General features: G+C 35.8%; 1 protein-coding gene across 1 annotated transcript; it reads right to left on the reverse strand.

Annotated features, from left to right (window-relative positions):
- On the reverse strand, positions 1-10,312 carry LOC132605565 (BRCT domain-containing protein At4g02110-like). Its single transcript, XM_060318691.1, has 10 exons — positions 10,066-10,312; positions 7,125-7,214; positions 6,845-6,949; positions 5,968-6,069; positions 5,757-5,841; positions 4,823-4,892; positions 4,684-4,728; positions 1,728-4,076; positions 1,432-1,648; positions 1-811 (listed from the first exon to the last, which is right to left on the reverse strand). The coding sequence occupies exons 1-10, from the start codon at positions 10,165-10,167 to the stop codon at positions 242-244; spliced, it is 3,735 nt and encodes a 1,244-aa protein (XP_060174674.1). The 5' UTR covers positions 10,168-10,312; the 3' UTR covers positions 1-241.
- Positions 10,313-13,355: the final 3,043 nt, after the last annotated feature.

Consider the following 13,355-nt stretch of genomic DNA (forward strand, 5'->3'; position numbering starts at 1 on the left):
AGTGCAAAATCACAAGTGTCATAAAAAATTAGTGTTTGCTCAACTACAACAGTTACAGACAAAGGCATGAAGGGGTGAAATAAAAGTTGTATCTCCGCGACTTCTTCTAGGAAAGCAGCAAGATGCTGCAACGCGAATAATTATTTTTGTACATTTCACTAATCTAAATATACTAACTTAACAAGACCTATTATACAGACCTTAGCCAAAAGATAGATTCTCACTTCTTTGAAGTAGAGGTTCACTTCTTCTTCTTTGAAGTAGAGGTCCCTTTTCTGGACTTCCTTTTGGTACTAGTGTTGCTTTTGTTCTTGCTACACTCAGGGCAAAACCAGTCTTCCTCTGGTACACACTCAAGGGGAGGATCACAACAATCTACATGCATGCCAATCCCACATCCACGAGACCCACTTTCATCACCACATATCAGCATTACTTCCTCCCTGTCTGGTGACCCACATACCTGGCATGCTATATCGTTACTATTGTCATCCGATGACACCATCTCCTCCTCAACAATCTCTTCCAAGCGACTGACATGTTTTTTCAGTGATTTTTCTGCCCAAGCATGAGTGTTGTATTGCACATAATTGTTGAGGGTAAAACCAGGTTTGCACACGTAAGTCACCAAGTAATCAGGCAACACACAAGGTATCTCATGCCTTAAGAATTCTTGAACCCACTTGTCACAGCGTGGCATGACCTCACTAACAATGGCAAAGTCAACACCTGACTCAAGGAATCGACTATAAGGAGGAGAAGTTGCTAATATAATGCCATCTCCTGCCTTGACTGCCCGTTTCAATGTATCCTGATTCAACAAAAAGAGAGTATATTAAAACCTGTTAGAGATACGGACAAAGTGCAATCCAGGAAATTTCACGGTCTAGAAATCGCTTGCATGTGGTGTTGGAAAAAACACTTCTGTAGGAAAATTTTCCACCGAAAACGTTTCATCTTAGGCAATCAGTTTCTAGATCATTTTCCAATTGTGGTTAGCTATAAAAGTAGATGACATATGATGATCGCACAAGATATCGGATAAAATATTAAAATAGTGCTCTAGTGATAATTTTTTCAGTACTAAAAAGACAATGTCTACATTTTTTAAACAAGTAATATAGCGTAAGAGCTATGCTTTGTAAGAATAATGAAGAAGTTAAGTTTTGTAAAGAAAAGTTACTTGCGCCCATAAGGAAGTCTTTTTCCACTTTGGTGGAATATACTATCTTAGGAGAAATTATTTTTCCATAATGCAAGGAAACCAACAACTGGAAAATGATTTCATCAAAGAAGTTCCAGAAAGTAATTCTTCGTCATACAAAACACACCATAAAAGGAGTTAATGGAAGAGAAAAAAACTCTTGCAAATAGGCAGCATAGGAACTCAATCTTCAAGAAACCTATACGACAAACAACAAACTACCATACCAGTGGTGGTACGATGCAGTCTCCATATATGATTATCCTCATTCCGTATAATGCGCCATGTCCAGTCCTCTCCCTCAGAAGTCGCCACTTTCTTGGGGCCTCTAAGCTGATTGCTAAGTCTTCAGTCAATCCCTTTTTGTGCCATTCATACGGCTCCTCATCTAATAATTTTCCAGCCTCAACACAAGCAGTTAAATAATCTGTCTTCAAGATCCACCTGTAAAAAACAACTGACGATATGTTTATGTTTACTTGTAAGAATGGACATAACCTTAGGGCTGTGAAATTAGCCAAACCTTCCAGAGGATGCAGCAGCAAAAAATTTCTCTGTTCTACGTACTGGAGCAGGAACAATGAAATGGGTTGCCTGATATGACCACTGGTGAGAATCTCTGCACACTTTTCCTTTCAATCGCTTGATAACCTGCTGAAACTCCTTCCTTTGTAGCCGATGCCCGCTAACTATAAACCACCTAGGCTCACTTCGTACTTTTGTAATCTGCAACGAACGAGGCTTTTTACCACAAGGAGAAGTTCTGTCAGCCTCATGTTCATTATGACTCGCGTTCTGGCCTCCACTAACAGGTATGTTCTCCTTCTCCACATCCATGGAGCTCTTAAATTGATGCTCAGTGGCTTTACCAGGTTCACATGGAGACCCTTTTCCTTTCTTCCCTTCTACCTTGTTTCTATCAGTTCTGCACTTCTTCCTTTCTGCGCCTTCTACAGAATCAGCCGCTCTTTTAGTAGCTAGATTAGTTTTATTGCTATTCTTCTTCACATATTTTGGACCTTTGGAAACTTTCTCCTCTGAAGCTTTCCCCACAGAAGTTGATTCACTTAACTTGGTTTCCTTGCCAGAAAAAGTCTTTTGAGTTTCAGATTTGTTGTTTTCAGTACTTTGTCTCTTTGCAATATCCTTCTTGTCATTCTTATTTACCACCTTGTTCACATTTAGTTTCTTCTCTGTTGATCGAAGCCCTGAATGTTGTGCTTCAGTACCAGTAGATTTCTCTCTTAGAGCATTTAACTCCTCATCTTCTTGGTCCTCTGGAGCCTCAGTATCATCATTTAGGGATTCATTTGTTTTGGCAGCTTCTTTTTCAGAATCCAAAAATTTATATTTCTCGATCTCTTTGCTCGAATCTGCATTATCTGCAGGGAGGCCCTCAACCTTTGTAGAGCTTAAGATATTTTGATCCTCTGTCTCCTCTATCCCTCCGCTACTGGAAGCAGCTGAATCATTCGTCAGAACAGTCTTGTCAATAAATAAAGAACCTTTCTGATTTTTACCATCCCCTTTACCGAGACTTGGTCTAGATCCTAGTGTCTTCTTGGAAAGCGATCTTTTATTCAATGGCTTAGATGCTGACATGGAATCATCTCCAGCTTTATCGAACTCAGCCAGCACACTAGACTTCAGGTTATCTCTTCTTTCTTTACCTGGAGACGGGACATTATGCTGTTCATCCAATGGCCCATTAACATCGACAGTAGCATGACTAGTGTCTTTTGACCCCATGATCCTACAAGTGCCACTTTGAGGTGCATCCTTGTCATGCCCTCGCCTAGTGCTTAGTGTCACAGGATTGGAAATGGTAGAATCATGGTGCTGCACAGTATCTAAAGTTGCACCCTTGTCAAAGTGAGTGACAGTGTTCCCAGATGACAGATGACTGTCAAACTCATGTAGACTATGTAACTTTGACGTGTTTATTAACTCTTCTGTACGATTTGCTGTCAAGTAACCATCTGGTATGCTTTCAGGGTTATTACCAGTCCTTGGTGACCTGAAGCTACTATCTGAAATGCTCTTCCTTTTCTCAGGCAGTCTACTGCTTTGACCCTTCCCAGAAAAGGGCAAATTCCTTGGAGTTTTTACACCTAACTCACTTTTCTCTTGTCCTCTCTGAGAGGACAGGTTAAAGCAATCAAACTCTATACCTGTTTCAGTAGCAGCGGGACTTCCTGCATTACTCTTAATTTGTTCAGAGGTCATGGGAGAGATGAATTTCCTTGGGCTTTTTCTGGACGAACAAGAATTAGGAGACTTCTGTGCACCATTTGAAACGAAAACCATATCACTTCCATTTTGTTGCATGCTAGTTGGCAGCTCTTCATTAGTTCTATAGAAGTTGGTATTAAGCATCTCAGCATGCCTTTTGGGAGATTCTTCAAAGGCTCGAACCTGTTCAGAGGTCATGGGAGAACTGAATCTCCTTGGGCTTTTTCTGGACGAACAAGAATGAGGAGACTTCCTGGCACTATTTGAAACGAAAACCAAATCACTTCCATTGTGTTGCATGCTAGTTGGCAGCTCTTCATTTGTTCTACAGAAGTTGGTATTAAGCATCTCAGCATGCCTTTTGGGAGATTCTTCAAAGGCTCGAACCTGGTCAGATTTTAACTGCTTTGAAGCAGATAATGACAATTCTTTTGTGTTTCCAAGACCTGATAAACCTCTAAATGTGCTCAAGTCTGAAATGTTTGTAGAGGCTTCCTGCTTCACAAGGAATTGACTAGGACTTCTTGGATGTTCAGGACCCATGATAGCTATATTCTCTCCAGATTTGTTTGCAGCAATGTCCTCATTTTCGTCTTCAGAATCTTTGGCTTCAGCTTCCATCATCTCCAACTCATACCCACTTAAGGCCAGAAATGAAGTGTATACATTAGCATATTATTTGGTTGTCAATTCGTTTGACAAGGGAGCCCCATTGAGGGATAAAGTATAAGCATATTGTGCATGAGCTAAATGAAATTACTCTTACTTCTTAGCAAGCGAACAAAAACACTTATTGCCTTTTATTTTGAAAGATGTTGTCTACCAATGTTTTCGAACTTTTGTTTAGTACAACAGCTACCACAACTCTAAATAAAAAATGAGTGAGATAGGCATTAAATTTAAAGATCAAAAGAGCGCTGAGCAGGTGCTCAGAAACCTCTAGTGAGCTCTAATTAGATACTCCATAACTTAAGCACATATGAAGTGTGAAGTTCTGTGTATCTTTTGTTTCTTGACTGGGTCGCTTGAAAATGTTTCTCATATGATAACTTCAATACACATGAAACTGTCAGATATTAAAACAGAACTTCATAATATCTCAATGAACAATTGCATATGTTTCAAATTCTGCAATATAAAGGCAACCTACTAGGAGTACTATAATCAGTCACTACCAACGCAAAACAAAACACGGTAGAAACACAGAGCTACTTTGCATTAAAAGACGGAAAATTGCAATGACTCACCTCTTATCATAATCTGCTTCCGAAAGGATTTCCCAAGACCTTAAACTGCATAAGATATCATGGAATGAAAATATGCATTTTAGCAGCAGCTTAAAAGTAGGAATTTCCATATTTTTTTAGAAACTAAGTTCGGGCATACCAATCCTCCAACCACCGGTGATTAACAAGCTTAATCGTCTTCATTTTCTTGGCAAGCTCATATTTCTCCCCTATCAAATGTAATAAGCTCAATCAAGACTAATACACAGTTGTAAACACATACCACGATAGACATGGTAAAGGTGAAAATGAAATGGAAATTGGAGTAGCTTTCTTCCTTATCCTTGTTAGGTGAGTGAAGAGAATTTAAGACATAGGTAGTATCACAGACTGATTTATCAAAGGTCAGGGTAATTGGTCCGTCTCTTTTTCCTTTTACTCACTTCATCCTATATCATGAGATGGTGTTTGACTTAGGAAATCTAATGTCATTTTAACTTATTTATTGTAATAGCAAAGGAGGAAGATAAAAGTAGTGGTAGAAAAGTTATATGATAGAGAAAATATCAATGAATTTAAATTTTTGAAAGTTGTAAAAGTTGTATAAAATGGAACAGGGTCAAAGATTTTGGGAGGTCGCAAAAAGGAAAATTGTCAAATAAATTGGGACAGATGGAATATTTAATTTCCTTATCATTATTCTTTTTTGGAACTGGTAACTGTATTTCCTTGTCATTATTCTCTCCAATTGTTAAATAGGAAGTAGTAGTTTCACATTTATAATGAATCGCCCATGTCAGATACATACACATAAGCAACATTTCTCCCCAGGTCAAGCCTTCTAGGTAACATAATTTAAAGGCATATTCAATTATAAATTGAGGGAAGCGAGAATACGAGAGGGGAAAAAATAAGCCAGCAGCAATACATCTAACAAATCATCAACATAAAGGAAGTTTGTGCGAGAACACCTGAAACCCCCATTCACCCCCTCTAGGATTAAGCATTTAACAAAGCAAAACAAGAAATAAGGAGAGACGCAGCCGGTAGTACAGCCAGCAATATGTTGCAACCGGTGAAAAAGTGATATTTACCCTCAAATTTGTAGCATATGAGATGAGTGACTTTGGTTGCTACCAACGGCTTTGAAAAGTTTGCACCCATCAGTCTCACCATTGTCTAGAAAGAAAGAACCAATACCAAAGCGACATGACAAGCAAATGTTTAGATTCTCCTTTTCACAAAACATTAAATTTCTCTTAAAAGTAAATGAATTAACGAACAACAATGCTGCATTCTACGAACCATAATATCATCTCGATCTTGCCGTTGATACCCAGTTAAGCAGACTATCAGTGATTTAGCACCTGGGATTCCATTCAAATCCCTTGGAGGTCTGTACATGACCTGTACGTTAAGTGGTGAATTTTTGAGTTTTGAGTAAGGGAAAAATCAATTATACTTAAAGGCTTAGGACAAGATGAGATAGAATTTTTAAGGGAGCAAGGAAACAGATACAAACCAATAGATAGATTCATATGACCACCAAAAACCCAAAATCATGGCCATTCAGCATAAATTTTTTATAGAATTAAGCTCACTATCAGATATAAAAGAAATACTTGCTCCCGAACTTACTCAATAATAGACCATCTAATAGCAATATTGCAGAGCAAAAGCCTTTAAACTGAATAGCATTTATAAAATGAACTCACAAACACATAAGATAAACATCCTTTCATGCACCAAAGTGGTATTAGAATTTAAAAGCAAGATACTTCCAACGAGATTATTTCATTTCCATATCGCTTTGAATCTCTTATCCGAATCTCTTAACCTTATCTGACTTCTTTTTATGCTTTTATTGAGCCGAGGGTCTTTCGGAAACAGCCGTCCTACCTTGGTAGGAGTAAGGTCTGCGTACACTCTACCCTCCCCAGACCCCACGATGTGGGATTTCACTGGGTTGTTGTTGTTGTTGATGTTGTATACTTCCAACGAGAAATGTTCTCTCCACTATATCATAAAGTTACATGTTAATTTTGTTGAAAACATTCTTTATAGCTATCATTGTTTAAGCAACCACAACTGAGAAATAAAAGGCATTCAACTGAGCATGGCTGTGCGCTAGCAGACTGTATTTTCCAACAGATAAAAGGCTAATTTTTTTAGAGGAACTCACAGAATGGTGATCGACAGGCATTCCCACATCAAAACTGTGCTCAACCCACAAGCTGGTAACAACTATTTTCCCATCCCGCCGAGCAGCAACACATACAGGGTCATCCTGTTTCAAGAAAATGTTATGTTACATCCCTATTATACTAGTGAGGCATGCCGTTTAAGTTGGGTACAAAAAATAGGTTACATAATCAAGCAGCAAGAAGTGCGGGAAAAAAAAATCGCCCTGAAAACCAAATAAGGACAATTTTGTTCAAACATGACTACATGGTCATACTCACATAGGTAATACCATCAACAATAAGATGGGTGCAATCTGGTCCATATCTGTTTCCATCAACTCCACCACCCTCCACGAGCTTGGCCCGAATCTAGAAAAGAAAAAAGGAACAAATATAAAGTAGACAACAACCATCAAAAGAAGTAGAATTACCACCCCAAAAAACTAATTATCAACACAATAACACTAGAACCTGGAAAATGTAAATAAATCAATCAACCACCCCCCAATCCTCAACTAGTTTGCATCAACAGCTTGAAATCTCAATATCCATTTCACTATTCAAAACAGGCCACATTCCTATTACACAACCGATGTGGGAATTCTAATGAAAAATAAAGAAGTACTACTACTAGATTTCTAATGGCTCAAACCCAAGGTAGTTTGGTTCTGACAATACAAATCCTGTGTATCCGCTTTGCTATTTTTATGCTGACAGTCATTTCTACTGCATCCTCACCTAGGGCAGAATTAACTTGAAAAATGCCAAGTTAGTTTGCATCAACAGAATGAAATCTCAAAACCAAAAGATTGTATCCTCATCTTTTATCTTGGCATGAGAGTTGAGACGGACTATACTTTGCAAAACTCCATGGGCAGAATTAACTAGGAAAATGTAGTTAAATCAATCAACTACACCTCAAACTCAAGCTAGTTAGGGACTGACAATACAAACCCTCTGTATCCATTTTTCTATCCAGAGGATAATGAGACTATTTTACACTATCATTTCTAACACATCCTTATTCGGGCTTGGGACCAACTATGCTTAGCAAAACTCACATACGGCAGAATTAACTTGAAAAATGCAAATTTTGAAGAAAATTAAACATAAGCCACCTGCCCTTGTACCTCTATAAGCTCACATGGGCAGAATTAACTTGGAAAATGCAACTAAATCAACCAACTATGCCTCAAACAAGCTAGTTAGGGTCTGACAATACAAATCTTGTGTATCCATTTTACTATATATATGATTAGAAGACTATTATTACGCAGACCGTCATTTTCACAGCATCCTCATCATTTGTCCAGGCTTGAGACCGACTATGCTTAGTAAAACTTACATAGAGCAGAATTAACTTGGAAAATGCAACTAAGAGCCCGTTTGCCGTGAAAATTGTGAGTACTTCAAAAAATTAGTTTTTGTTTTCAAAGTGAAAAATGGTACTTGGAAATTGGAGTTGTGTTTGGCCATGAATACAAATTGGAGTTGTTTTTGAATTTTTGTGAGTGATTTGGAGTGGGAAAAAAAAAAAAGCGAAAACAACTTTTTGGTGCTTATCAAATTCCAAAAAATTGCAGAATTCAACTTCATTTCCGAAATTTATGGATAAACATGATTTCCGGAATACTACTCCAGAAAAAAAAAAGTAAAAATTATTCATAGCCAAACAGTCACTAAATCAATCAACTTATCCTCAAAACCAAGCTAATTAGGTCTAACAACACAAATTCTTTGTATCCATTTTGCTATCCAGATGATTATACAACTACTTTTACACAATCATTACTGCATTTTCGTCATTTACTTGGGCTTGAGACCAACTACGCTTAACGAAACTTACATAGGGCATAATTAACTAAGAAAATCCAATTACATCAATCAATTACACCTCAAACCTAAGCTAGTTAGGATCTAACAACACGAGTCCTCTGCATCCATTTTGCTATCACTAAGATAATGTGACTATTTTTACGTAGACCATCATTTCCACAGCATCCTCATAACTTATCCGGGCTTGAGACCGACTATGCTTAGCAAAACTTACATGAGAAGAATTAACTTGAAAAATGCAATTAAGGGCCTGTTTGGCAATGAAAAGTGAGAACATTGGAAAGAAAAAAAAGTTTATATTTTCAAAGGAAAAAATGGTACTAGGAAATTAGAGTTGTGTTTGGCCATGAATACAAATCGGAGTTGTTTTTGAATTTCTGTGAGCGATTTGGTGTGATAAAAAAAAAAAACGAAAACAACTTTTTGGTGTTTTTCAAATTCCAAAAAATTCCGGAATTCAACTTCATATTACGGAATTTTATGGCCAAACATGATTTCCGGAATTCAACTCCGGAAAAGAGTAATATACATAGCCAAACAGTCACTAAATCAATCAACTACGCCTTAAAACCAAGCTAGTTAAGGTCTAACAACACAAACTTTCTGCATCCATTTTGCTATCACTAAGATTATATGACTACTTTTACGCTGTCATTTCTACTGCATCTTCATAATTTATTCGAGCTCGAAACCAACAATACTTAACAAAACTCACATAGGGCAAAATTAACTACGAAAATGCAATTACATCAATCAAACCTACTAGTTAGGGGTCGTTTGGTAGCTGGTTAGAGTTCTGTAGGTATTAGTAATAAAGGGATTAGTTATGAGAGGATCTATGTATTTTTTATGCAGGGTTTAGCTATTCTTGTATTCAGTGGCGGAGCCACGTGCACCCAAGGGGTGTCAACCAACACCCCTTCTCTGAAAATTACACTGCATAAATACGAAAAAATAACTTTTTTATGTGTACATACTATGTGTTGAACCCCCTTAATTTTCTCATATATTTACTTTTTTATATTTTGACACCCCTTAGTAAAAATCCTAGTTCCGCCACTGCTTGTATTAGTTATTCCATCTTCTATCCTACATAAAATAATACATCGATTCCCTCATAACTTATACATGTATTACTTATGCAGGTTTCTAGATTGCAAACCAAACACCGTATTAATTTAACACGTTAATAACTTACCTCCTAACCAACTGCCAAACGACCCCTTTGGGTATGACAATACGCTATCATTTCTACTACATCTTCATAATTTATTCGATCTTGGAACCAACAACACTTAACAAAACTCACATAGGGCAAAATTCACTCAAAAAAAAAAAAAAAAAAAAACAAACAATTTTTTAGGAAAATTAAACATGGGGTTACCTGGCCTTTTCTAAGGGGTTCAAATCCAACAAGAACAAAAAGAACACTAGTAAACATCTTAGAAGGGTCTTCATATAACATATCTTGATTGCCTTCGTTCATTCTAGAAATATTTTCAACACAGTAACTAACAAGAAAATGTAGTTCAAAATTGTGAAGATTTATAAGAACCCTAGAAATCTGAAAATGTATTGAAAAAAGTATGTTAAAATTATAATTATATGAAGAAGTTGAATTACAAAGCTTCTTGAGGAAGGAGTAGATTTTAGAGTTATAAAATTATATGGAGGGATGTTGTGTTTTCAATTTTTTATTTTTGACACACTGGCGGGACTTATTGTTGGGCCTTATTAAATAAAAGGGAAATTTGCACGATTGGTCTTTTCTTTGTGGGTGGTCTTTAATTTTTGTGCCTCAAATGGCTGGTTTTTAATTTTTGTCCTTCGCCAAAAATACTCCGAGATTCTGGGTTGGAATCTCGGCTTAGTCATAAAAATAAAATAAAAAATCGCAAAGCAACTTCGCCAAAAGTCTGCCTTATACGACAGATTTTGCCTAAGCGAAGGGAAAAAATTAAAGACCAGTGCCTTTGAAGGACAATCCGCGCAAAAATTGTAAATAAATACAGTTTTCATATGGACCAAAGCCTTATTGTTGGGCCTCAAATGAAACATATTAGTGAAATTTACACAAATAGCTACCTTTTAATAGCTGCTAACAATTTATAGCTACAGATTGAAAAATTACAATTCGTAACTGTTTTTGGCTGTATTTCCAGTAAATTTCGCGTTTTCGAAATACAGAGAAATACAGCGAAATACAGCAACGCTGTTGAGTAAAGAACGGCTCTATTTAAGGCAATAAAAATCTTTTCCAAATTAAATGGTAATTTGTATTAATGCTTCCATGATTCACGCAAAGCTTATAAGGCTCCATAACAGCTCACGTCTGTCAATCAAAATCACTCCTTACAAAAGTTTTTGAATTAAAAAAAAATCAACAAAATCACTTCATTCAAAAGTTGTAGTATGCATATATACAATGGAATATAATGAAATACAGCGAAATACAAGAAACGCAAATCACTAGAGAGTAAAATCAGGCTCTATTTATGGAACAAAAAAATTTAAAAAAAAATAATCTGGGATTCAATTTAAAACTTCCCATAAATCATGCATAACAGCTCACGAATCTCTCTCAACTTTTATCACAATCAAAACTTTTTGAATTCAAAAACCACTAAAAATCTAAAAACTTCCAAATACAGAAAAATATACATTGGAATACAATAAAATATGGTTGATTGTTTAAGAAATATAAAGTTGTAGTATGCGTATATATAACGGAATATAATGAAATATATCAGAATTGTTTCATAAATTAGAAATACAAAATGCAGAAATACATTGAAATGCAGCGAGATACAAAATCGTGAAACAAAGTAGAGCAAAAATAGGCTATATATTTGGAACATTCACTATATTTACGCCAAAAAAAAAAATACATTGAAATACAGCGAAGTAATACACTGAAATATACTAAAAATTAAATATACTATTTGTTAATACATAGAAATACACTGAAATATACTGAAACATTTTATCAAACACTTGGTGGGTATGAAACTCCACAATTTTCATCAATGGTGTTTCTACACCAACAACCTATTCTCTTGCTCCTAGATGATACTACACCACCTAAGGAACTATTAACACTGTAATAAAACATGTTTCAGCTCTCCATTTTCTCTTATTCGACATCTCTATTTCCTTGGTCATCCAAAACAGAAATCCATTAACAACATTGTTTCTCCATGACTTTCATATTTTTTCTCTTTCTCTTCACTAATTTCATCAACACTCTCAATATGAGTCATGTACCCACTTAAAAAAAATGTTAGTTGCTCAAATCTTCATAACAAGAAACTGATATGAGAATTGAAGGTGTGATAGAAACTGATTTGAGTAATGAGGAGATATGGAGAGTGAAAAACGGATGTGAGAATTGAAGATGTGATAGAAACTGATTTGAATAATGGAAGAAATTGAGAGAATTGGGGAGTTAATTGTCGTGTATTTAGGAAGAGAGATAAACATGTAGCGTGTATGTAGGGATATGAGGGCAGCAAAGTTAATTAATAAAAAGTGGGGTAGCTATGAATCGTAAAATTTGAATAATATAACTACTAAACTTAAATATTAGAAATGGTAGTTACTATCCATATTATTGACACTTTTTTGCGCGCATATCCCTTCAAATGCACTGGTCTTTCATTTTTGTCCCTTGTATTTGTGGTATTTAATTTTTGTCATGTTGTTTATTTACTGAAAATATTCGGACCTGCTTCGCTCGACACAAGTTCTGTAGTATTTTCAAAAAATTTGTTATAGTGTCAGAAACTAGATTATGTTTTTTGAGAGCATATGTTATTTATCCTTTTTCGTGCCTGTTTTTGTGAATATTTATGAGAATCCTAGAAATTTGAAAGTGTATTAAAAAAGCTAAGTTAAAAGGAGTAGTAATTGGTGATAATTTTATGTAGCATGGAGAATGAAGAAGTTGTTGGATTACAAAGCTTCTCGAGGAAGGAGTAGACTTCAGAGTAGTCAAATTATTGGAGGAATTTTGTGTTTTCAGCTTTTTATTAAGCTCACTGGCGGGACTTATTGTTGGGCCTTGAATGAAGTATATTGTGGGTATAAACAGTTATTATGTTTTGGTGAGTGAGACATATGCCGCCATCACTCCATTATTACTCTCCACTTCACTCACCTCCCATTAGCTTACACCAACACCCCTTATATCTCCATTTTTTGCTAACATGACAAAACATACTTTTAAATTTTTTAAGTAGTTTGTTTACACAGGGCATTGCACTGCACATATTTAAATAACACAACAAGATTAAGACACGGTGAAAGAATTAATAATGAGTGAAAGAATTAATAATGTCCTAAAATTAGTATTTTCGCAATTAACTAATCATAGTCATTTAGAATGAAGAAGGATAATGATAAGAATAAAAATGTTGAAATTCACTATTAAGAATAAGTTAAATCTGAACAAGAATTAACTTCTATAGTATTAAAGTAACCTTTCAGTCATTCCGCCAACGCAGTGCATCGACGATTACTGTTAATCTAATTTTGTGTGAGTTATTTGTTCAAGATTTCATTTATTTTTTTGAGGTTTGGTTTAATTTCTTGAGATGTGAAATGAAAATGTTCAAATATCCTTTTTTCCGAGGTACAAGGATTAGTTATTTAATTGTATCAAAATCGAATTTTTTG

Source organism: Lycium barbarum, chromosome 8, assembly GCF_019175385.1.
Source record: "Lycium barbarum isolate Lr01 chromosome 8, ASM1917538v2, whole genome shotgun sequence".
Taxonomy (NCBI): Eukaryota; Viridiplantae; Streptophyta; class Magnoliopsida; order Solanales; family Solanaceae; genus Lycium; species Lycium barbarum.